The sequence below is a fragment of the Seriola aureovittata genome, chromosome 18 (assembly GCF_021018895.1).
Source record: "Seriola aureovittata isolate HTS-2021-v1 ecotype China chromosome 18, ASM2101889v1, whole genome shotgun sequence".
NCBI classification, from domain to species: domain Eukaryota; kingdom Metazoa; phylum Chordata; class Actinopteri; order Carangiformes; family Carangidae; genus Seriola; species Seriola aureovittata.
In genome coordinates, this window is record NC_079381.1 from 14381537 (window position 1) to 14402872 (window position 21336).

The 21336-nt window shown below is 41.0% G+C and overlaps 2 protein-coding genes and 1 long non-coding RNA gene across 11 annotated transcripts in view; 1 reads left to right on the forward strand and 2 right to left on the reverse strand.

Annotated features, from left to right (window-relative positions):
• Positions 1-1293, reverse strand: part of LOC130186269 (uncharacterized) — a 36142-nt gene extending 34849 nt beyond the window's left edge. Inside the window, exon 1 of the long non-coding RNA XR_008830272.1 lies at positions 914-1293. This is a non-coding gene — a long non-coding RNA (uncharacterized LOC130186269). The remainder of the gene's footprint in view (positions 1-913) is intronic.
• Positions 1294-3245: 1952 nt separating this feature from the next.
• LOC130186264 (PH and SEC7 domain-containing protein 3) lies at positions 3246-15415 on the reverse strand. 8 transcript variants are annotated; one of them, XM_056403193.1, is made up of 19 exons: positions 15196-15320; positions 14529-14614; positions 14008-14406; positions 13642-13717; positions 11419-12165; positions 11017-11089; positions 10486-10828; positions 9306-10355; positions 7680-7760; positions 7473-7585; positions 7300-7358; positions 7079-7168; positions 6929-6972; positions 6621-6793; positions 6080-6150; positions 5763-5908; positions 5490-5634; positions 4617-4763; positions 3246-4524 (listed from the first exon to the last, which is right to left on the reverse strand). In XM_056403193.1, the coding sequence occupies exons 5-19, from the start codon at positions 11947-11949 to the stop codon at positions 4237-4239; spliced, it is 3354 nt and encodes a 1117-aa protein (XP_056259168.1). In that variant the 5' UTR covers positions 11950-12165; positions 13642-13717; positions 14008-14406; positions 14529-14614; positions 15196-15320; the 3' UTR covers positions 3246-4236. The 8 variants fall into 8 exon arrangements, with proteins under 8 accessions (XP_056259168.1, XP_056259166.1, XP_056259169.1 ...); XM_056403191.1 differs by having other exon boundaries at positions 14492-14614; XM_056403194.1 differs by lacking the exons at positions 14529-14614; positions 15196-15320 and adding an exon at positions 15329-15415.
• Positions 15416-15443: 28 nt separating this feature from the next.
• On the forward strand, positions 15444-20223 carry LOC130186267 (zinc finger protein 664). Of its 2 annotated transcripts, none has more exons than XM_056403200.1 (2): positions 15444-15779; positions 17150-20223. In XM_056403200.1, exons 1-2 carry the CDS (start codon positions 15539-15541, stop codon positions 18736-18738), a joined length of 1830 nt encoding a protein of 609 aa, XP_056259175.1. In that variant the 5' UTR covers positions 15444-15538; the 3' UTR covers positions 18739-20223. The 2 variants fall into 2 exon arrangements, with proteins under 2 accessions (XP_056259175.1, XP_056259176.1); XM_056403201.1 differs by lacking the exon at positions 15444-15779 and having other exon boundaries at positions 17209-17370; positions 17555-20223.
• Positions 20224-21336: the final 1113 nt, after the last annotated feature.

The following is a 21336-nucleotide window of genomic DNA, read 5'->3' on the forward strand; positions in this document are numbered from 1 at the left end:
AAACCTTAAATAGACAAAAAAGCTGACTCGCCCTCCCACAAAACACTGTACTTTGCATTATTAGACCAGTAGGAGCCACAAAACCTATGCAAAGATCACTGCAATGATTATGGTAAACAACAAACAAGTCTCATTTGTATTGTCATTCAGAAATAATATGAGTTATTTCTATTCATGTCTCAATTATAAGCCTAGACTGCAATAATCATGTGATGAAGCATGGTTGTGCTAAACACAGCAAATGGTGCTCTGATGAAAAATGATAGGTCACTGACAGGTTCAAACATGACTGACAGTGGAGGAGTTTTTCCTCCTGTGATGAACAGTGTATGATCACATTTTCAAAATAAAAGAAATTCATTCCTCTGACTAAAAGCTCTGCTTCAAAGTAAGAGTGCTTCTTAGAAATGTAGTGGAGTCAAAAGTACAATAATTGTCTTTTAGATGTAGTGAGGTAAAAGTCATACATTTAGTAAGTTATAAATATACAGTACTCAATTAAACCCCACCACTATCTATTTGCAGTTGTACTGTACTGTAGCATCAGCTGTTACTGTGCAGCAGAAGCAGGGAGAAAACGGAGGGAGCTGCATCCTGCTGCAGGGACAGCAAACAGCAGCTGGGATCAAGTGTACTACAAGTGTTCTCACATAGCGGTCTAAGACTATGTTAATTAGCTTGAACTTTTTATCAAAACTATCAAGCATTCAGAAACATTTGCTAGCTAGCTTATTAACGTCAAACGGCCCAACGGCTCATCCACGGGTCCATCTAAAGGGTCTTCAAACGTTTGTAAATATAGACAGGCTGTACCTCTAGAATTCAAACATTCAGTTCATTTTGCGCTAACCATAACCACATTTCTTAATATCTACCAGCAATCTTGTACCAGCTGAGCGTGGTGCCTGCCTACCGTTTAGATGTGTAGAACCACGCTCCATTCGTCCATTATTCTCATTCCTTTAGTCCATAAGGGTGCACAGGTCACAAAAATCAAAAGGGTTTCTTCATGAAAGTATTCCAGGTTATGAATATCGTCGTGAGAAGTCCAAAGCAGACAGCCGAGCAATTATCCGCTGCTCTTCCCTGATTTCTCATCTCCCTCTCCCTCCGTCCAACTCCGTCTTCGGCTGTGTTAGCGGGTCTGCTGTTTGTTAGCTTTCTGGCTACAAAATGGAGGCCTCCTCATAAAGTCAGTGCTGCAGTCGAAAAGTCATTTTTGGTTAGGAAGGTTCCTAACTGAGCAGGTGGAATTCTCTAAATGATACGGAAAGGAGCTTCAATGCTTCCTATCTTATCTCCTTTAGCATAGGGAACACTGGACCTTCCTTTACAACAGGAAAGGAGAAAATTCTGTCCCACAATTCCTTGCGGCCACAACATTTAAAGTGACGCACCATTGTAGTGCCACCTTGGCAGACCCACGTAGCTTGAATGTAGAAACATCAGAGCACCTGTTTTATGTTTATGACACAATCCAAAACTTATGGAACTCCTTGTCCGATCGACTGAAGCCCAATTCCATAAATATAGATGTCTTTTCTTTCAGATCTGTCCAGTTAGGAGTCATCATGATAAAACAAACATAGAATAGAATTTCTAGTTAAAATATCATCATCATAACAAAATACGATAGCTAGCCTATACAAAAATTTCTTTCACTAAATCCCTTCCCACTATATATATATATATATATATACTGTATATATAAGTTACATTTGCATGGCCAGAATCCTATATAAGTCAAAATATTTACAGTAGTATTTTGTTTATTTACATCCATGCTGTTTTCAATAGATTGTCTCATGGGATGAAGTAACATGAGACTATGAGACTATCCAAATCTTTTCCAACTTTATGCGTTTATTATTGACGAAAGTAAATGACTCACACAGACAAACAGGAGCTTGCCTGAAAGCTCTGATTCTCTAGTTTAACTGAGAAAAAAACTCATGTCTGTAGCTCAAACCACTGAGGAGTAATAGTAGTAGTAATAATAGCCGGTAGATCCGCCCCTGCGCCCCTCCCATCCCCGCTGAAGGTGCTGTGAAGGTGCTGCCCCGGGCCCCTGTCACTCATGTGGCCCATCAGTCATCCTCATCTACAGAATCTGACTTTATCTTAATGAGCCTTTGTTATTCCTGTGAATGAATGGAAACTGCTTACATTCAGAGGACAAGTTGAGCATTATCACATTAACTCAGCACCACAGATGATCAGATCCTGAGTTTCTCCTCATGTCTGTCAGTCCAGGTGGGAGAAATCTTAAAAAGAAATCTACAAGACCAACTAGGAGCTTCAGGACTAATGAAATACTTGCTTATCCAGCGCCTTGATCCGGTTCGGACACCAAAACAGAACGGTGTGTCCCTGTCTGTATTGTCTGTGCTCGTCACTGCATTTCCTATTGTCACATCACATTCCTGTAGGAGGAATGTGTGTGTTTTGAGTGTGACTGTGTGTGTGTTGTGAGTGTGTAGAGATGTGTGTGTTTGTGTGAGCCGGGGGGGGGGGGTGTTTAATACCAGACATCCTGCTCTTATTGTCAACCGCCCCAGGTCGACTGCTGCTCAACATGTCAGGCTGAAAGAGAACAAAATGGGGCCCATGACACTGAGCGATCACACACATACACAAACACACACACACACACACACACACACACACACACACACACACATCGTGCTGTAGCTTTCTTGTACAGGAATATATTTTTTACAAAACAGCAGAACAATATGAAAAAAAAGCATATTGCAATTACTTTGTCAGATTGTGATGAACCATTTCCACTGAAAAAATGTTTTTATATGTGATGTTTGCTGGGTTCTGTAGGATCTGTTCTAAACAGGCAGGTACCTTAATATCTGGAGAATATGATTTGTTAGACAAGGAATTTCTGTAGCACCACAATGCTTCATTTATAAATGTATATGGTGCATTGTGACACATTTTACCTTTTACTGCAGCTCCTGCAATTTGGATATTACATTTGGCCATATTGTGATTTCGATAATATTTCTAATACTTGTTTAGCCCTACAACACATGATTCAAAAGTTCAGGCACTGTTAATATATCTTCTCTTAATCACTTGGTGGGTCCTATCATGAATTGTACATATAATGATGTCAGCATGATGTAACAATTTGGTGTGTAAAGACACCATACAGTTCTTCATGTTGGCCACATGTTTTTCCTTCAAAGTACATTTTCTCATAAAATTAAAAGATAAAAGGCTGCACCCTGTAACAGACAGTTGTGTAATTTGAACCAGGGGTGGATACAAACACACACATTCACAGTAAACATTTCACTGTGTTCAAATGAACAGTAAAGCAGATCTTAAATTTTTGAGAAAAATGCTGCAAAAGAGTTTTGATCTTGGAAAGTTCAAAAATCACACAATTGAACAAAATACGCTGTATCTGGCATTACAGCTCACGAAGCCTGTAACTGTGCAGTAAATGGTTGAATGACTGGTATTTGTTATACATTTAAAGACAACAAGTGAATTACAGACACTTAAGACAGAAGTCTTCCATCACCAGACTCACCAACAATGAATGACTATGACAAGTAACATTTTATTTTTCCCCAAAAGAGAAAAAAACTACACAGCAGTTTGGAACTAAAACCTTCATATCAACAAGTAACAAATATGTAACAGTGGCATCACTGTCAACAAATCAACAATTTATGCACAATATTAAAAACAAAAAAAGTGCAAATAGAACTCCTTAAAACAAGTTTGTAACTAACTGACAGGACATTTTATCCCCCTACCATCACTCAGACATGTCCTGTACTACAGCACCCTCTTGTGGTTTACATTTTACAAGGCACAATTTTTGCCCGGAGCACATCACTGCCAATGAGACCAATTTTGTACTATTTTGAGTATAGTATATATTTTTTTAAAAACTGAATAAATTAGGGCCAGACACTTTGAGTCACTCAACAAAAGAATCAGGTTCTCCCCTCTATCGTGAGAGAGTCTGAGCGTTAGGGATTCCCTGAGGTTAAATTTTTTTTTTTTTTAAATTGCACAAGATAAAAACGCAGAAAAACTCCAAAACAAAACAACTTCCTGAAACAGCAGTTTCCCTGCTTCTGTGCTCAGTGCTTCCACAAACTAGAAAAATCTGTGGTCCCGTCAGCTTGCAGAAGAAAAACAAATCTGCATTTTCATTTTCAAAGAGCCATGACTCAGTCGTATTATCTCTGAGTAAGACACCTTTCAGGCCTCTTTATTCCATCGAGGGATTATAGTCCTGCGATAAGTCCTTCTTTCAGAGATATTACGTCTGACTTTGATCACCGTCGGAGGAGCCAGCTCCAGCTCCAGAGAGGGGCTGGAGTGGGACTTTTTCAGCCCACCTTCCTCCTCCTCTTCCTCCCCTACAGCTTCTGCACACACGGCTTTATCAAACAGGTTCAGGTCTGCTGTGCTCAACACGTCACTGCCTGTCTTCTCCACGCTCTTCCAGCTCTCCATTACCTGGATGTAAATCTCATAGCGACACATCTGCAGGGTTTGAGCAAGAGAAGCAGGGTCACTTTTTGTTTTTCTTTCACACTCGTATACACACGTTCTCTTTGTCACAACACCCTCTCTACCTCGTGCTGCAGGTACTCTGCTCTGACGCGATGCTCCTCCAGCTCCTTGGCTCTGGCTTTTTTGCCCTCTGGCAAGTTTTGCTGCAGGTAAGACAGGTCTGCTTTAAAGGACTCCAGCATTCCTGCATGAGACTGCTGCTGACGTTCCTACACAGGAAGTAGCACAGAGGAACAGATGAAAGGTTTCATGCAAATACACTTGATGCAAATCCTAAACAGAACAAATGACTATCAAGTATGATGAGGAACAGAGTCTGCAAAATGATCTGTTGTACTGTATTTAACAATATTTATCTGTTCTGTGCCTGTTGAATAAAGAACTAAAGAAATTTCCCATCATACTCCAGCTGCAGAGGTGAAGTGTTCCAGGAAAGTGTACAGTACAGATGTGTATCATGGAAAATATATTTCATGTATGGCATTTCTGTGCTGTATTAACTGTTATCAAATTTAAAATAAAACTCAATTCTTTAAATTATCCGCTGTGACCACTGTTCAGCAAAAGGCACGTAGTCTCGCTTTGATGGGTCAAAAGGGATTGTTCAAAAATACATATGTGACGGTTTTATTAGTTGTCCCTGATATTATTAAGAAGAGGCAAATGGAAACACGATTTTAGGAGGTTAATATGAACAGCTGTATATCATGGCAAAACATGAGCTGGTTTAGAAAGAGTTTTTATACCATGAACAACTAGCATTTTTTGAGCAGTTCATATAATTCATTGGTTGGCTGGTGGCTTGCTGACTAACATGCATTGGAACACATTTAACACACACATATTTGAACAGTGCAATTCATTAAAAATATGTAAAATAACTTGTAACTATGAAGAACTCAAAGCCTCCAAGAAAGAGAAGTGGGAGTGTGTACCAGAGTGTGAGCAGACTGCGAGGCGGGGAGGATCGGCCTGGAGAACTTCTTCTGGGAGCCGACAGCAGCGGGGAACGGCGGTGAGGAGTGAAGAGCTGAAACCAGGTTGATGCGGCTGATCCACGAGTTCATCTCCACTTTGGAACTGAGCACAAAACAAACAAGAGCTCTGACACTAACTGTTGGACTCTTTGGCGCGCGCGCGCACATAAACACACACACACATATACATACACACATATACATACAGATTCCAGCTGTGCTGTGACTTACGAGGCCTGAAAGAGGAAAACCCTCCAATCAGCCGTCTGCAAACGGAAGACGTTTGGCTTCTTGGTGTAATCAGCTGCCTGCTCGGCCAGAGAGTGGTGCACACTCACCACCTCCTCGATAGTCTGGTGGTCCCTCCTGTAATCATCCTGACACACACACACACACACACACACAGACACAGACACACACACACACACACACACACACACACAGACACACAGACGCACAGAACAAGGGGAGATTACAGAAATGTATTTATAATCATAGACAATACAAAATTATTTTCACATAATAAAACCTGGAGCTGAGTTACTGACCTTCTGTAAGAAAAGGACCATTCCCCTCAGCACTCCAAAGAAAGTCTTCCAGCCTCTTTTCCCCCACGGAGCTGCAACACAGAAACATTCGTCAGGTACGTGAAGATTAGACACTAACGACACTGATGTCAAAGCCCCACACAATAAAAGACACTCACAATCATTACATCGAAATTCAGGTTTGTCAATTGTTACATCAATGGAGAGCTGAAGCTTCTTACTGGTTACAGTGTCCAAGACACATTGTTACTTGAGAGGTTATACAATCTCATTCTGATTTAACTGACAAAAGCAGGATGATATGGTGTGCTCACTATCCATTCAAAACATCAAATGGTGATTAATTAAATCTAATAATGGAAAATAAATAACAAATTAATTAATTAATGATAATGTAATGAAATTTTAAAAAAAAATGAACATTAAATCTCACTACCACACTCTTCAAAATAAAAGTTTGGGCAAAGGCAAACATCATAAATTCTCTGGTCACAAATCAATGTTGTTTTCATGTACTTAAAATGCTCAACCACAGACTCACTGCGTTTGCCGTCAATGTCGGCATGGATCTTTCTCTGGAGGAATCCCTCTTTGACCACTGAGGCCTTTTTGTCATGAGGAACATCCTGGAAGGGGTTGGCTTTTGAGCGCAGCGGTGCACTGTCTCCTGTGTCTTCATCCAGCAACACAGAGCTTTTCAACTCCTCCTCATCACTTCAACACACAATGGAAGATTATTAAGTGCGAGATTAGACAAGTGAGGGATGTGACAAAGGAGGAATGGTTGAGAGAGAGAACAGATTTTTTTTTTTAAATCAAGTGAAAGTGAAATAAGTACTGTCCACTTACACAGCCCACTCCAGCGGCTCACTCTTAATAGAATTGTAAAGACTCTAAAATGGAGATGGAGAAGAAAAATTCAAATGACATATTCACCAACAGGGACTTGACCATACTTCGATAAAATGTGTTCTCTGAAAGCTTCAATGAAGGCCTTACTTTCAGGAGATCCTTGTTGAAGTTTTCATCTTCATTCATCCCATCCAGGTTGGACACAAACTTAGCGGAGGACATGGATTTTCCTACATGCTGTCAACACAGACAAAAAACGTTTGACTGACTACATATCTCACAGGGATCAGCCGCTAATACAGTGCCAAGTCAAAACAAAATTTACAATGTCATCAATCACTTCTTTTACAGTCATAGATGTGTCTCACCTGTCCGTGCAAGTCAGTGTTGAGAAGCATCAAAGCACACGTCAAAGCCAACACAGACCCTGAGGATATATTAAAACAACTGATAATGACACATGCATCTGTCACGAGAGCGCTCACTGCTGTACCTCTGACCGTGAACCAAAAATATCAAGTGAACGGTGACTGACGCTCACCTGAAGAGGAGAAGGAGTTGGGGTTGCACTGATGGAAGCGGCAGGCGAAATGCTGCAGCACACGTTCCCTCTCCTGGCTCTCTCCTATCAGCACCACAACTTTCAGAAACGATCTGAGAGAGAAACCGTAAGTAAATAAAAACAATATGAGATGTTTTATGAGTTTGTCATGGCATGCCATCCTAGCTCTACCTTTGTAATTCTCACCTCAGGGCATGATCCAGAGTTTGCCCAGTGAAGTCAAAAAATTTGAGGTATTCCTCTCCAACAGCCTGGCTGAAGTCATTACTGAACAGGGAAAAAAAAAACATTTGGTGTCAATATCATCATGACTTACTTAGAAATTTTATAATCTGTTTTATATTAACCAGAAGACTTTTCCAGGTCCACTATAAAAAATAAAAAAAAAACATTGAAGGGTCACAATATCTTCAACTCTACATCTCGTTTGGGACAATATGGTTTAATGCAGTTTTTAAGCTAAACTGGAAGAAAAAGAAGACGATGTGGTGCGGACAAAAAAAATCATGTGACCTCTTGAGTATGAGGAGGTCAGTGATCATTTCCCTCAACTCAAGCTGTCAAAAAAGGTCCATAAAATTGCATCATTTAACCATAAGGTCACATTTACGACAAAGGACTATTTTAAACTGTATCGATATAGTAAAAATAACCATAGTGTGTAACACAGACTTTCTGTTATTAATTTGTAGGCAAGATAACCGTGATGGCATCACCAGGGTAATTTTATCAGATTTTTGAAAGAGCATCCATAACCACAGGGGTCATTACACCACTGTTTTCCACAGGCTGAGCAGCCCTCACTGTGACACGTAAATTGATCTTAATGTGGAAAATCTTTCTAGTGCCCCTTTAATGTTATATGGCAGAAGATGGAATAAATAAGAAGGTGTTTATGTGGAAAAAATCACATAGTCCTCCGTGGGCAAAAGAGCGTCACTCAGTCTTTAAGGAGCTGTATATCTAAAGGAATCATTAATGTTGTTATGTTAATATTATTAAAAGTCAGATTTTATTGACATTTAAAGAAAAATAAAATATGTTAGGATGTACAATATGTGTATATCAAATGAAAGTTTGGCCCTGAATCATATGTCACATCTTGTTTATGTAGAAGCTTAAATACTTTAGTAGATGTTATTCCTGCTGACATTGAGGTTGGCAGATTAAAAAATATTCTGGAGACAAACACTGTGTACTCTGATTTGGGAGATGTGGAAAGTGAGTCCCATTTTCTTATAAATGTACTGTAAGATTATGATGATTTCAGACAGTTAATTTTCCATGAAATGCCTAGACAAAACCCTGAAATACTCTGGTGTATATATGACCAAACATGACAAAGGTTGTTTAATTTGAATGCGTTTCAGTTGGCTCACTTTTTCAAGAGCCTGGAAAAGAAGGAAAGATTTCTCCAGCACTACACACTGTAGTAAAAGTTTTGTCAGTGATATGGGAATTTATTGTAATAAAGTTCTAAAGATTTGATCGTGAAAGCTGGCTATTTATTTTTGGACTTATCTATTGTTTGAAGATGTTTACACAGCACTCGGGTTCTTTTTGTTTTGCCTGGGCATAGTTGTCATAGATTCACTGATGTTATCAATGTTTTCAATGTACATTATTTATAACCAACTCTGTGACTGATGTCGTGCTTGACATTTACTCCACCTGGGAATTCCCCACCGCAACAGAAAACAGTCTGCAGCTACAACCCAACTGGCTAGTTGTGGGTTGCACAGCAATGCCCATAATGCCATCACCCTTCAGTTATGAACAGACAGATTTAAAAAATTTAAAACATGCGCTTACTCTTTATCCAAGTGCTTCACCACATCTACACGTTGGATCCCGTCCAACTTATACAGCCTTTCAGCGAGGCGGCGGGCCATCTCTCTCTCCACCTCACCTCCATTCATATGATTCATATGAGGCACGGCTGTCTCAGGGGGCATGGGTTGTTCTCCATTTGCCACCACTGTTTGTACATCACCATCCTCCGAACCTCCTACTTCTTCAGCCTGATGTAGCGTCTCTGCCTGTGTGCCCACCTGATTTAAATCAGCCTCTGCTGTCTGCTGTGTGACTTCAGTCTCAGGAGACAGCTGCTCTGTTGTTTCTGACTCATCTGAATTCTCTGGTTGCACAAGCTGATCGGAGAGCGTTGGCAGTGACTGCTCATTCTGCTCTGTCGGCTCAGTCTGTTCTGGCTGCTCTGCATCTTCGGTGTCTTCAGCTTCAGCAAAGACTGTCTGCTCTGACTGAGTAGACTCCTCTGTCTGCTCTGCAGTTTCAGGTAGGACGGGCTGTTCTGTCAGCTCCATCTGTGCTGACTGTTCCAGAGGTTGTGATTGTACTAACTGCTCAGAGTTTTCAGAGTGCTGCTCCTCTATTTGATGTGACACCTCTGTTTGGATCAGCTCGGGCTCTTCTGTCATTTCCAGCTGCTCGGACTCAGGGTGTTCAGGTTGCGGTGACGCCTCTCTCTCCTGTGAAGTTGTCTGGTCACAATCCTGTTGCTCTAAACAACTTATCTCCTCCAGTTTTTCAGTCAGCTCTAGTATGTCTTGTGAGTTTTCTATTTTCTCTTCATTTTCTGCCTCCTCTATTGATGCTTCTTCGTCGTTGTCCGCAGCCTCTGACTGTTCAGGGTCCACGTTATAATCTACATCTTTACACATTTCTGGCTCTTCAATTTGACCAGTGGGTTCTTCATGTAACCGTTCCAGTATCTCTATATCCTCTTCAGTTCCTGAGTGGCCACTTTCCTCTAAAACCTCTGTCTGTTGCAGATCACTTAGCTTATCTGGGCTTCGGGTTAGTCCAGTATCATCAGATTGTAATGGCTCTGCAGAAACCTCCCTACAAAGAGTGGAGGAAACATGCAATGTAGTCAATGTTATATTTGCACACAATGCTGTGAAACGAATAAACATAATGAAAGCATTTACTTTTAGTACACACTTCCTGTTCCCCTTTTAATGATACTCACACATAACTCAGACAACTGACAGTTGTTGCCTCTTCACCATCTCCAGTACAGGTCACGTTTGTCACAATCTGCTCCTCTTCTTCTTTTTCACCTCCCTCCTCATTCTCTTCTTCAATCTTTACACCATTTGCTGAAGTTTGCTGCTCCTCTGAGTCTCCTTGTCCAGTCAGCAGAAAGCTGGGCTCCTCCTGTTCCTCTTCTAGTTTTAAATCTACAATACTGTCCGCCTCATTCTCTGTTCCTTCAATCGTCTCAAGAGTATCAATTAAGTCCACAGTTTCAACAGGATCTGACGTTGATGAGTCTCCCTCCTCTTCTTCTGCGTCTGCGCTCAGTGGGATTTCTGGGAGATTTTGCAGAGAGATGTGAACATCACAGTTTTGTAGTAAAATCTCCCCTTCTTTTTCATTTTAATCAAAATACTCGAACCACTACACATGCAACAATAAACAAGAATCACAAGTGTATTCTCAAACTGAACAACAAATATAAAGACATATTTTTAAAGGTGTTGCTCTGAGTAATACGCACCATTGTCTAACAGCTCGTGCGTTGAATCCTTTTCCTGTGTCGCCGGCTCTTGTACATCGGCAGCATCACATGGCTGGAAATTGCAACACAGGGCCATCGATCATGAGCATGAAATGTGTGAGAAAAACTTGTGATCACCAGTGGGTTCATGAGTAGGTAGTAACAATCAGCCTCATCTGACTAACATGATGTCTGCTCTATTCCTCCCACTTATATTCAAACTGCTACAGTAACCCAAACATGGACCTAAAGTTTGAGGTGGTGAGGTTAAAGCCAAGCGCATGCTCAGTGAGGGAAGGTTTACTGACACAGGAAACTGTATCTAAAAGGTGTATACAGACACAGAAATAGAAAAAAATCTAAATAATGACAGTATTACATCGCTATTCATACAGTACTTACCTCAGAGCTGTTTCCTGTCCACTCTACATTGGAGTTCGGTAGCTGTGAATCAAACCCATCGAGTTCCTCTCTCTCCCCCTGCATGAGAGGCTCAGGCTCATTATCATCGTCAGATTGGTGAAGTGACAGGGAAGTGGTATCTAGACTCGTCGTGCCACCATAATTCAGCTCATTCGCCCAGCTCCCGTCAGTCATGAGTGAAGGCGTCTCTGTAAAGGGATCGGGTATGTCCCACTGTACTGTGGCAAAAGAAAGCCGAGGACTGGTACAGCTCATGGAGCGTACTGGCCATATTATTTGCTCCCACTGTTCTGCCTCCTCAGGAGTCTCTTGTGCTGCCTTCAGGGTGAGATTGAGTTGATCTGTCCCATGTGCCTGGTTTATCTGCACCTCTGTCGCGCCCCAAACAATGGCCTCCTGTTCTCCATTGATGTACTGGTGCTCTGTAGAGGTCCATGAGTCTTGTTGGGGTTCCTGCAGGACTGAATCTGTATGATCTGGCAGAGAGGAACACAAGCTTTCCTCCTCCATTAGCGTCTCTCTCAGTTAGTCCCGTTTTTTTTTTCTTTTTTTTTCTTTTTGAGGTTTTTGTGGATTTTGGTAAAAGACGCTGTAGCTGTAAATGTTGTCTTATTACGAAATGTCTTCCTCTGCTATATGAAGTTCATTTGGATGTTCATTTTGTAAGGCTGCATAAATCTGAAATCCCAAGTCATGTTACAACTTCCAGCGGCGCCATTCACAGATCTGTAACAAAAGAAAGAACCCATTAATGTTCAAAAATATTTAACCACACCCCCATGTTAAGCAGAGCAAGAAAAATGAGCTCGAATCTTGGGTCAGACAGGCTCAAAGACCCTGATGTTGCCTAACAAAAACCAAACTGTTCTGTTAAGCTAACTCTTCATGAACTCTCTGAATGCCACTTTAAAAAAAACTTTTCGGGGAACCTCCAGCAGGAACATCTGATAGCTGATGGACAAAAGAAGCCATTCATAACCCTCTACTATATTTGGTTGTAGAGTGATACGGATGAGCTCTGTATTTTTCTATTCATCTGTGAGAAAGAGTTGATTTAAAACTACAGAGGACAGCATTTGAAATTACAAACATCACTCTGACAAAAATATTCCACTGACCCACCACGTAATCTAGTTTTAGTCCAAGATTTTTTAGCCCATCACGATCATTTGTCAAATTTCTTAATTTCTTGGCATGGCATTGCAGATGTGCAGTGCAACACACTTTGAGTGAAATGTCACAAAAGCTTGTTTGCACTTCCTGACCACAGACGTACAAAATCAGCACAGCAAGTGAGCAAGAGAGACAGAAAGAAAGAGAGGCAGAGAGACAGAGGTGTATGTATGGGGATTAAGAAGGGAGGCAGAGGGTGGGGTTGAAGGGTTGACTCTGGTGAGCAGTTTAACTGTCTACACCTATGTTTATCATTTTTATCATGGTGCTGCACAGATGATGGATGAAGCCGTGTTGAACCCTAAACTTGTAGCCATGGTGTGCTGTCAACACAAACCGAGGGCATCTTTTCAAATGAACAGTGAAACAGTTATGTCAACAGTTAAAACATCATCTTATTCTTTTCTGCTTAATGTAATCTTAGATTTGATCGCAGATTCATCTATTTCTCCATCTCTCTGTCACACTTTTTTTTCTATACCTATCCGTCTGTCTTCATTATTCTATTCACGTCACGTAACCAACATCCGGGACAGACTTTGACCACATTTCCTGTGTGGGTGCTCATTTCTCAGTTCCTGTCAGGGTGCAACAAGTGCTACAGTATATGTTCTAGAGTTAACAAGGATTAGCAACAGAGGATCATCTGTAAACACTGTGTTGGAAACAAAATGCGGAGATACTGAAACTTTACAAACTGCAAAGTGTAAATGCAAAATTGTCTCTCTTGATGTTTCCACTTTAAAGACTGAATTTCAGAATAATTTGGGGCATTCCAACATTATCCAGCACTGATTATAATCTCTTACAGCTCTTTCAAAAAATATTGAGCGTTTCACATGATAACATGGTTAATCTTCTGTGTGTGATGGTATCTTTGGCAGCATTGTTGATACTAAAAACTGTAGCTGAATGCTCGAATGACTCTGGAGATCTCCAGAAACATTTTTCAGGATCAAAAGAGAGAACAAAAATAAATCAGGACACTTTCAGGCAAATATAAAATTGCTCAGACAAAATGCAGTTTACCTTAAGTGCAGATCACCATGAGTAGCTGCTAACAATGCATGGGGAGCTTTTACAGCAAGTCACACTGGAGAGGATGCTTAAAACGTGAAAGCAGAAGTACAATATATATTTTAAAAACATCCCAGAGAGAACAAAATAAAAAGAGGAACACAGCCACTCTGGGTAAAGTGAAAGTTGTGAAATGAGTTATAAATGTATGCATGTGCAATAATAGAATTTGTCTACAGAGGATAAACACTGCCTAGTATTTCATTCATTACTATCAGTGAACATGACACAGACATAAACTTGAACATTTTCAAACCTCAAAGAGCTAAAATAAAATCTCATTAAGAGGAATCTTTTCAACTGTGATGCATGACTTACCCCTTCCAGGCTCTTTAAAGCAACATCATATGATCAGCCGGCTTGTGAGGTTTTAAGTCAAGTCTTGTGGGAGGGTAAGACACACCACTGTGTTACACTGGGTTGATACTACTGTCAAAGAGCTGTGCCTTTACAGACACATTCATCCACACACACGCATACAAATACCCCTCAGTTGATTGTGTCTGAACCTGCTGCGCACAACAAACCACCCTCACATCCGCTCTTTTAAAGGCAGGCAGCCTCTCAGTTTGTGGTGTCGCATAAAGATGCATGCAAGTCACAAGTCCTAGTCTGGACCAAGTCGTCCCCCCCCCCACCCCCCTTCCTGTCCATTTTGGAGAGATCAAGATCAGACTTCCGTCAACCTTTGTCCTGTTCGCCTCTCTGCAGCTATGGCTGGGGGGGGAAAAAGGGTGAGTATTTAGAGGAGGGTAAGAAGGAGAAAGCTGCTGAATGGCAACAAAGAGGAAGAAAAAGGTACATTGTGATTGGCAGATGACTCAAGAGCTCAGAGACACCTGAGAGGCCTCGGCCCACGCCCACTGCCCTGCAGGCATGCAAGCATACATATAGGTCAAGTGAGAGGAGTGGCTCAGTTTCTTTCCTGCAAATGAAAACAGGAGCAATGTGGTAAAACCAGAAGTTGAACAGATTCAATGTGCACGTCATTAGCTGAGGGGTAATGTAGGTGTACTTCCTGGTTTCTGGCTGTGCATAGAAATTCCTTTAACAACACTGCACATTTCTTTTACTATTACAATTATTATCATCATAATTATATTAGATTTATTTTTTCATTTTGCCTGTTTAATTTCGGTAGCTAACCACTTAAAGACAATAAAAACAGTTTGAGCTTTACTGACAGATTAGCATAAATAACATTATTTACATGATTTGCATCAGTTACAAAATCATTAGCAGCAGCATTTAGCATCATTTTTAGCTAAACTAGTAGCATTTTCATACAAATTATTACTATTAGCACTGTTATTAACTTGCTGCAATTAGCTATAAGTACTTTAACTGGTTGTAGAAGCCTTTAGTTAACTTAGTAATATTACGTAACGTCGTTATTCATCACATGTCCATCATTACTAGCTTTTCTATTGATATACCTAAGTGTAAACAGTGTCATTAGCACGACTAGCATTCAGATAAACGTCGGTATTAAAACATTAGCATTACCTAGCATTAATGTGAGCGTCCTTGCTAGTAGTTGTTGTAGCTGGTTTTGTAGTAGTGGTACTAGTGGTATTATTAGTAGTAATCTAATAGTGCTGCTGTGGTTTTGCAGTTTTTCTTATTGTTATTTACACACCATCATCACCGTGATTATTTGTGTGGGTCACAGTAACGTCTGCCGGGCCCAAGTTAGTCCAGCGGTCTCACGCCACACCGCTAGGGGCGCTGCGGGCTGGCCTGGGAGCTAAAAGGCAGCTGGTCTACACCGTCACTCTCCTGCGCCTGTCCCCGCTTTGTTTGTTCCGCACACGGCAGCAGAGCAGCCGCACACACCCACCTTATTTGTATGTTTTTTTGTTCCAGATACTTTCAAAATACTTTCAGGTCGAACATGGCAAACGACCTGAAAAATTTCCTGGAGTCGTCTCTCAATGAGATCTTCAAAGCCACAGTGAGCGACATCCTGGACTCAGTGGACCGGACCCTGTCTGAGTACCAGGGAACGATACACAGGATCGAGTCTGAAAACGAGGGCCTGAAGAGGCTGCTGCGTGCACACAAGAGCAGGGAGTCTGCAGAGAGAGTTGGTAAATACCGGAGAGTGCAGCTTCATGCAGTCACTGACCTTTTTTTTAAGCTTGTCCGGCAGAGTCAGCAAACTGTGGCCGTGCATGTCTGTTTATGTAGATGTAAATTAAGGTAGCAGTACTACTGTAAACAGACAGCAAACAGACGTAAACAATGCTGCATTCACTTCGTTCAAAGCTGATTAATCAACTGAAAATTAACCGGCAACTGTTTTGTCAGTTGATTAATTGTTCCAGTCATTTTTTAAGCAGGTTTTGGGCTGTTGGTCAGATAAAACAACCAATTTGAACACATCATCATGGCCTTTTTTATAATTACCATTTTATTATTTTCTGACATTTTGTAGACAAATTGTTAATTGAATAATGAAAATAAGTGTTGGTTTATGAGGTAGGAAATAGGCTTAACAATGAATGTGTAATGCAGGACTTAGTATACTGTAACAATACTATCACAATATCCTGCCTGTACTAATGATTGTAGTACAGCATAAGTACATGGTCCCTCATAAATACATTTAGTAAACTAAACTAAGAAGTAATTCTTCAGTGCACACTAAATCACAATATATGTGTTCCTGTAATGTAACCCTAAAATGTCAGTATCATTTTTCAAACATCAATCAATCAATCAGCTGAAATCAATCACACTTTTTTATTTATTGTATTATGTAGAAAAACCGGGCCACAGACATAAAGATTACGTGTATGTATGAATGGAAGGAAGGATAATATTTTGATGAGCTTCACACTATTTTTTTTTAAATGTTAAACCTACTAGTAAGAAGTCTCTTCATTATGTTTATTGTCAGCTTCGTTTCAGTTTTGTCACTTTTGTTTTCTGGCCTGCAATGCCACTCAGTTCTACTTCATGTCCAGCTGCAGCAGTCAGCTGTTTTCAGAAAAAAAAAGATGTAACCTAGTGTACACTATTTGTCTAGCCCCAAACTGATAAACAGAGAAAGATAGCATCTAGCTGGTGAACATGGTGGAGCATTTAGCAACTAAAGAGGATATTTCCCTTGGGATTTAGTTGAGACAAAAACAGCTAAACAGAGAATATTGGCGTTACATTTGTTAGGTGGCCAGAAACACAACTCTAAATTAATGCATATGTTGTTTTTGATATGTAAAAAAAAAAGCAGACATAACTTAATGTGCCAGTGTTTTGAGCTTGTTCTGCTGTGCCCCAGTGGCAAAAAAAAAAAAGTGAATGCAGCTTTAATTTATTATGATCCTACAGTGTCATTCAGTGAATTTTAAAGTACTGCTATCAACTAATCAATTATTTTAGTTAGTTTAGGACATGCATAACTCAAAGTCACAGTCTGTGCTGTTAAGCTCATTATTTTGGCCTTGAATTTTCACAGATGCCCTTGAACAAGATGCCACAGAAAAGCTTTTGACCTCAGAATGGAGCAGCGGTCCGATCAGCTCCACCCAGGGCACGTTCAAAATGTCCATATGCAGCAGTGACAAGAAGAGCTGCAGGAGGAAGCACAGAGACAAGCTGCGGGATAGCATGTCCCCTGCCTCCTTCTTTCTACAGACTAATCAAAATGTTGAACAACCATGCGTGAACACCTCAGAGGTATGTATGCCCACACAAACCTTGGTATCTGTAAAAGCAGAGCCTGGCTTGGATGAAAACAGTGCTATTGACCTCTCCCAGCCTTCATCTGTTCTCAATCTGACAATGAGGCCCGTAAAAGATGAGAGCACAGAGGTTTGTTGTGACAGTCAAAATGCATATGCACCTCTGCTGCCATCTTCAGGCGCTGAACAAGACTCCAGGGGCAGCGACAGTGAAGTTAAAGTCACCATCATTTCCGACAGCCACATGCAGGATGGACAGTCCATTAAGACAGAGGAGGAGGAGCAGAACGGGGTGTTGCAGTATGGTGATGATGACAGTTTCTCTAAGCAGGACTTGAGATATTACCCTGAATCACAAAGAGATCCTGGAGGGGCGAGCAGAGAGGTTTCGGAGCCAGAGGTAGAGACACATAAGGTAAATGATTCGCCCGCTGTTCCTGCTGATGAGTTTTTGGAGATCCGTGACAACTTTTTGCGCTGTCCCAGCTGTCCCAAAACATTTAGTCGAGCAACCTCGCTCAACATTCACATGAAGACTCACAGCAGCGAGAAGGTCCACAGCTGCAGCTACTGTGGTAAACGCTTCGGCCGGGCTGATCTCCTCAAATCCCACAAGCGTACCCACACAGGAGAAAGACCCTATAGCTGCAACATCTGCAGTAAAACATACGCGCATCCCAGTCAGCTCAGGATACACAAACGCATACACACTGGAGAGAAACCGTATTCCTGCTCGCACTGCGGGAAGCGCTTCAACGAGCACAACCAGCTCAAAGTCCACTTGCGGACTCACACCGGGGAGAGGCCTTACAGTTGCCAGGAGTGCGGCAAAACCTTCAGCAACGCAGGAAACCTGCGTATACACGAGAGGATCCACACTGGCGAGAAGCCGTACTGCTGCGCTCAGTGTGGGAAAAGGTTCAACGGATTGGGTGACCTCAAAACGCATTACAGGATTCACACTGGAGAGAGGCCCTACAGCTGCGAGCTGTGTAAGAAGACCTTCAGCCAGGCGGGCCACCTGACCATACACATGCGGATGCACACGGGAGAGAGACCGTACAGCTGCAGTGAGTGTGGCAAGAAGTTTACGGTGGCCAGCAGCCTTAAACTGCACCAGAGAACTCACACGGGAGAGAAGGAGTACAGCTGCTCATACTGCAGCAAGAGCTTCAGCAGGTCGGGCCACCTGAAGAGACACGAGCTGGTCCACACCAAAGAGAAGGTCTTCCTCTGCAGCCAGTGTGGAAAGACCTACACGGACCAGTCCTCCCTTAAAAAACATTTGAAGATGCACGCGGCCAAGGAGCAGAAGGCTCAGTGCAAGGGAAGCACCAGCAAGGCTGAAACAAACCCAGTCTGACCGGCGGCCTCGGAGACACTTTCAGACACTGACCAAATTGTTAAAGTTCAATAATATAAAAGCTAAGATTCAAAATCTACTGACTACTTCGAAACCACACCTCACAGCCTACATCTGCAGATGGAGCTCGCTTATTTGTCACGGAGATGATGGAGAGCACTACATTGTTGAAACGGCAAGGACACTGAACACGAGGATGAATGGACACCAGAAACCAGCTGTGTGATGAGTAACAGATTCCTGAGTTTGAGAGGTTATCAGACGCCAAAACACTGCACTGCGGTTTATAATACTATGCATTTTTTCCTGCTGGAGCTGCAGTGGCCTCATTGAGATGAATGCCGTCTTCACACAGGGGCACTGTCGGTCTGAACACAGTCTAAAGCTGCGTTAGATTACTGTGTAAAGTCAACATTGCATTTCTACTGTTTACTGTGTGATGGTCATGACAAAATATTAAATAGTTGCCGCTGATGGAGTTGTAAAATCATCAGAAACTCTCGTGCAGTGGTTTGATGTCTGATAAACCACCAGGACTTCCTGCATCATAATTCATTGTCTCCCTGATAGCTGTAAAAAGACACCCCCACTAATGTAGCCCCCTGTGCTGTTTTAACACAGGGCCGACTATTTAGCAATGATTACTTATTTAATTTTGATTGATTAACTCTAATATTCTTCTTGTAGGCATCTCTCTCACAGTGTAAGAGACACAGGCAGAAGAAAAAGGACTCCTGCTGTAGGTTACCAAAATATTGGTTATATGTTTATGAAATGCTTTACAAGAAAATAAGAATGACTGAATGTCTGTCAGATCGCCAGGGTGTGATCGTTCACCTTGCAGATGTGTCTTTGAGCAAGACACTGCATCCCAGGTCCAGGTTTACGTTCTGTTGTCCTGACTTTTGACCTTCCTGTGAGAGAACAAAATGAAAATTTCCCTACAGGGTTGAGTAAAAAAATTTGAATCTTAATTGTTTTAGAAGTAAGGTGCTTCTACATACATTTATACACTTTGTAGCCAGAGAGTTAGAAATGTTGTACCGCTCAGTGATGTAAGGTGAAGACCATTAATATAATGCTGTATATAGCTTTAATTATACAGTCCGCTGTCTGATCTATTGAACTGACAAGAATGTATTTGTGTAATGATATTACTGAAAATAATGTTACTGCAAATATTCAGTATCGAGCGACCAGCTTTCAGTAGTGTAAGCCATGCTGATCTCAAATAATGTCGAGCTTCTCGTGGAGTTGTTTTAGGTTTTTCCCTGTGATACCATCTCTTACCATGAATAATGTGCAAGTGACACACGCTGGAGTAAAATCTCATGTTCATGATCATAGGGCTACTGTTCATTGTGGCAACTGGTTGATATACCTGCATAGCAATGTATATTAAACTGAGTGTTTGCTACTAGGATTTTATTGTGATTTACTTCTGTGTGATTTGTGTCTAAATTAAAGAGAAAACATTAACCAAAACATTTTTTTTGTCTTATTTACACTTTACAGATCTGCTTTTATTTAAAAGTAAAGGCGATGTGCAGGAAAAAAATCTTTGTTTAGTACAAATACATTCTGTGAGGTTTTTTTTTTTTTTTTTTTTACACATTTGTTCCAACCAGAAAAGAAAATATGAGTATACACATTATATAAAAGTGCCTCTCTCTCACTCACACACACACACACACAGACAGAGAAGTACAACGGACGACACTTAATAGTCCAAATGAGTGTTGCCTAACCATAAATCCACAGTTATGGAAATTAGACAGAAATTTTTTGATGCTCTGATGAACCATCAGATGTTTCAGCAGCATTACAGCTTATAGGTAGAAAAATGAAGCATGACAGACAAGAACGCTACATGTTAAAAGTTAGCCGTCTCAGTAGCATTATGAAACATGCTTGGATCGCAGGTCCTTGAGGTGTGAAAATGTAGCACATTACTGGGAGGCATTTTGAAGGTTCAGTTCAAATGACAAATGACAAAAGGCATATTTTTCTACCCAACTCTAGTGCGGCCTGTCTAGTGATGTAGATAGTTTTAATTTACATAGTAGACTGAGATTTCCCCAGTGCAGCGGCGATGAATGGAATTCATTATGTGTTCAAAACACGTTGTCAGCTGTTTTCAGAGGAACTATTTCTTCATTATAATGAAGCTATCCAAGGTCTGTGGATTATCCAGAGTAACCAGGGCATTATTCGGGAAAGACAAGCGTAATCTTTGAATGTTTTAATCAGCACAAAATAAATTCCATTCCATTTCTAATTCTCAGGGCTGTTGAGGCAACTAATGATTATTTTCATTATCAATTACTCTGTCAATTATTAATTAATTGCTTTGTCTGAAAATTGAAAAAATATTGTGGAAAAGGCCCGTAACGATTTCCAAGAACCCACAGTAACATCTTGTTTTTTCAGTTTGAAAACCAAAAAATATTGAGTTCAGAGGAATATCCTCACAGCTGAGCAGTTGGACGCAGCTAATATTTGTAATTTCATGCTTGAAAAATCAATCAATAATCAGAATAGTAGAAGATTAATTAATATTGATCAACCACGTTGATTAATTGACTTATCCCTTCATTT

What these genes read in the sequence shown, in the direction of transcription:
- LOC130186264 (XM_056403194.1), bottom strand. Translation starts at nt 11,949, where the DNA reads ATGGAGGAGGAAAGCTTGTGTTCCTCTCTGCCAGATCATACAGATTCA. An exon ending in TCAACAAGGATCTCCTGAAA is followed by an intron (nt 6,973 to 7,078) that starts GTAAGGCCTTCA and finishes TCTCCATTTTAG; the next exon opens with AGTCTTTACAATTCTATTAA. An exon ending in CAGAGTACCTGCAGCACGAG is followed by an intron (nt 4,525 to 4,616) that starts GTAGAGAGGGTG and finishes CAAACCCTGCAG; the next exon opens with ATGTGTCGCTATGAGATTTA.
- LOC130186267 (XM_056403200.1), top strand. Translation starts at nt 15,539, where the DNA reads ATGTTTTTTTGTTCCAGATACTTTCAAAATACTTTCAGGTCGAACATG. An exon ending in GGAGTCTGCAGAGAGAGTTG is followed by an intron (nt 15,780 to 17,149) that starts GTAAATACCGGA and finishes GAATTTTCACAG; the next exon opens with ATGCCCTTGAACAAGATGCC.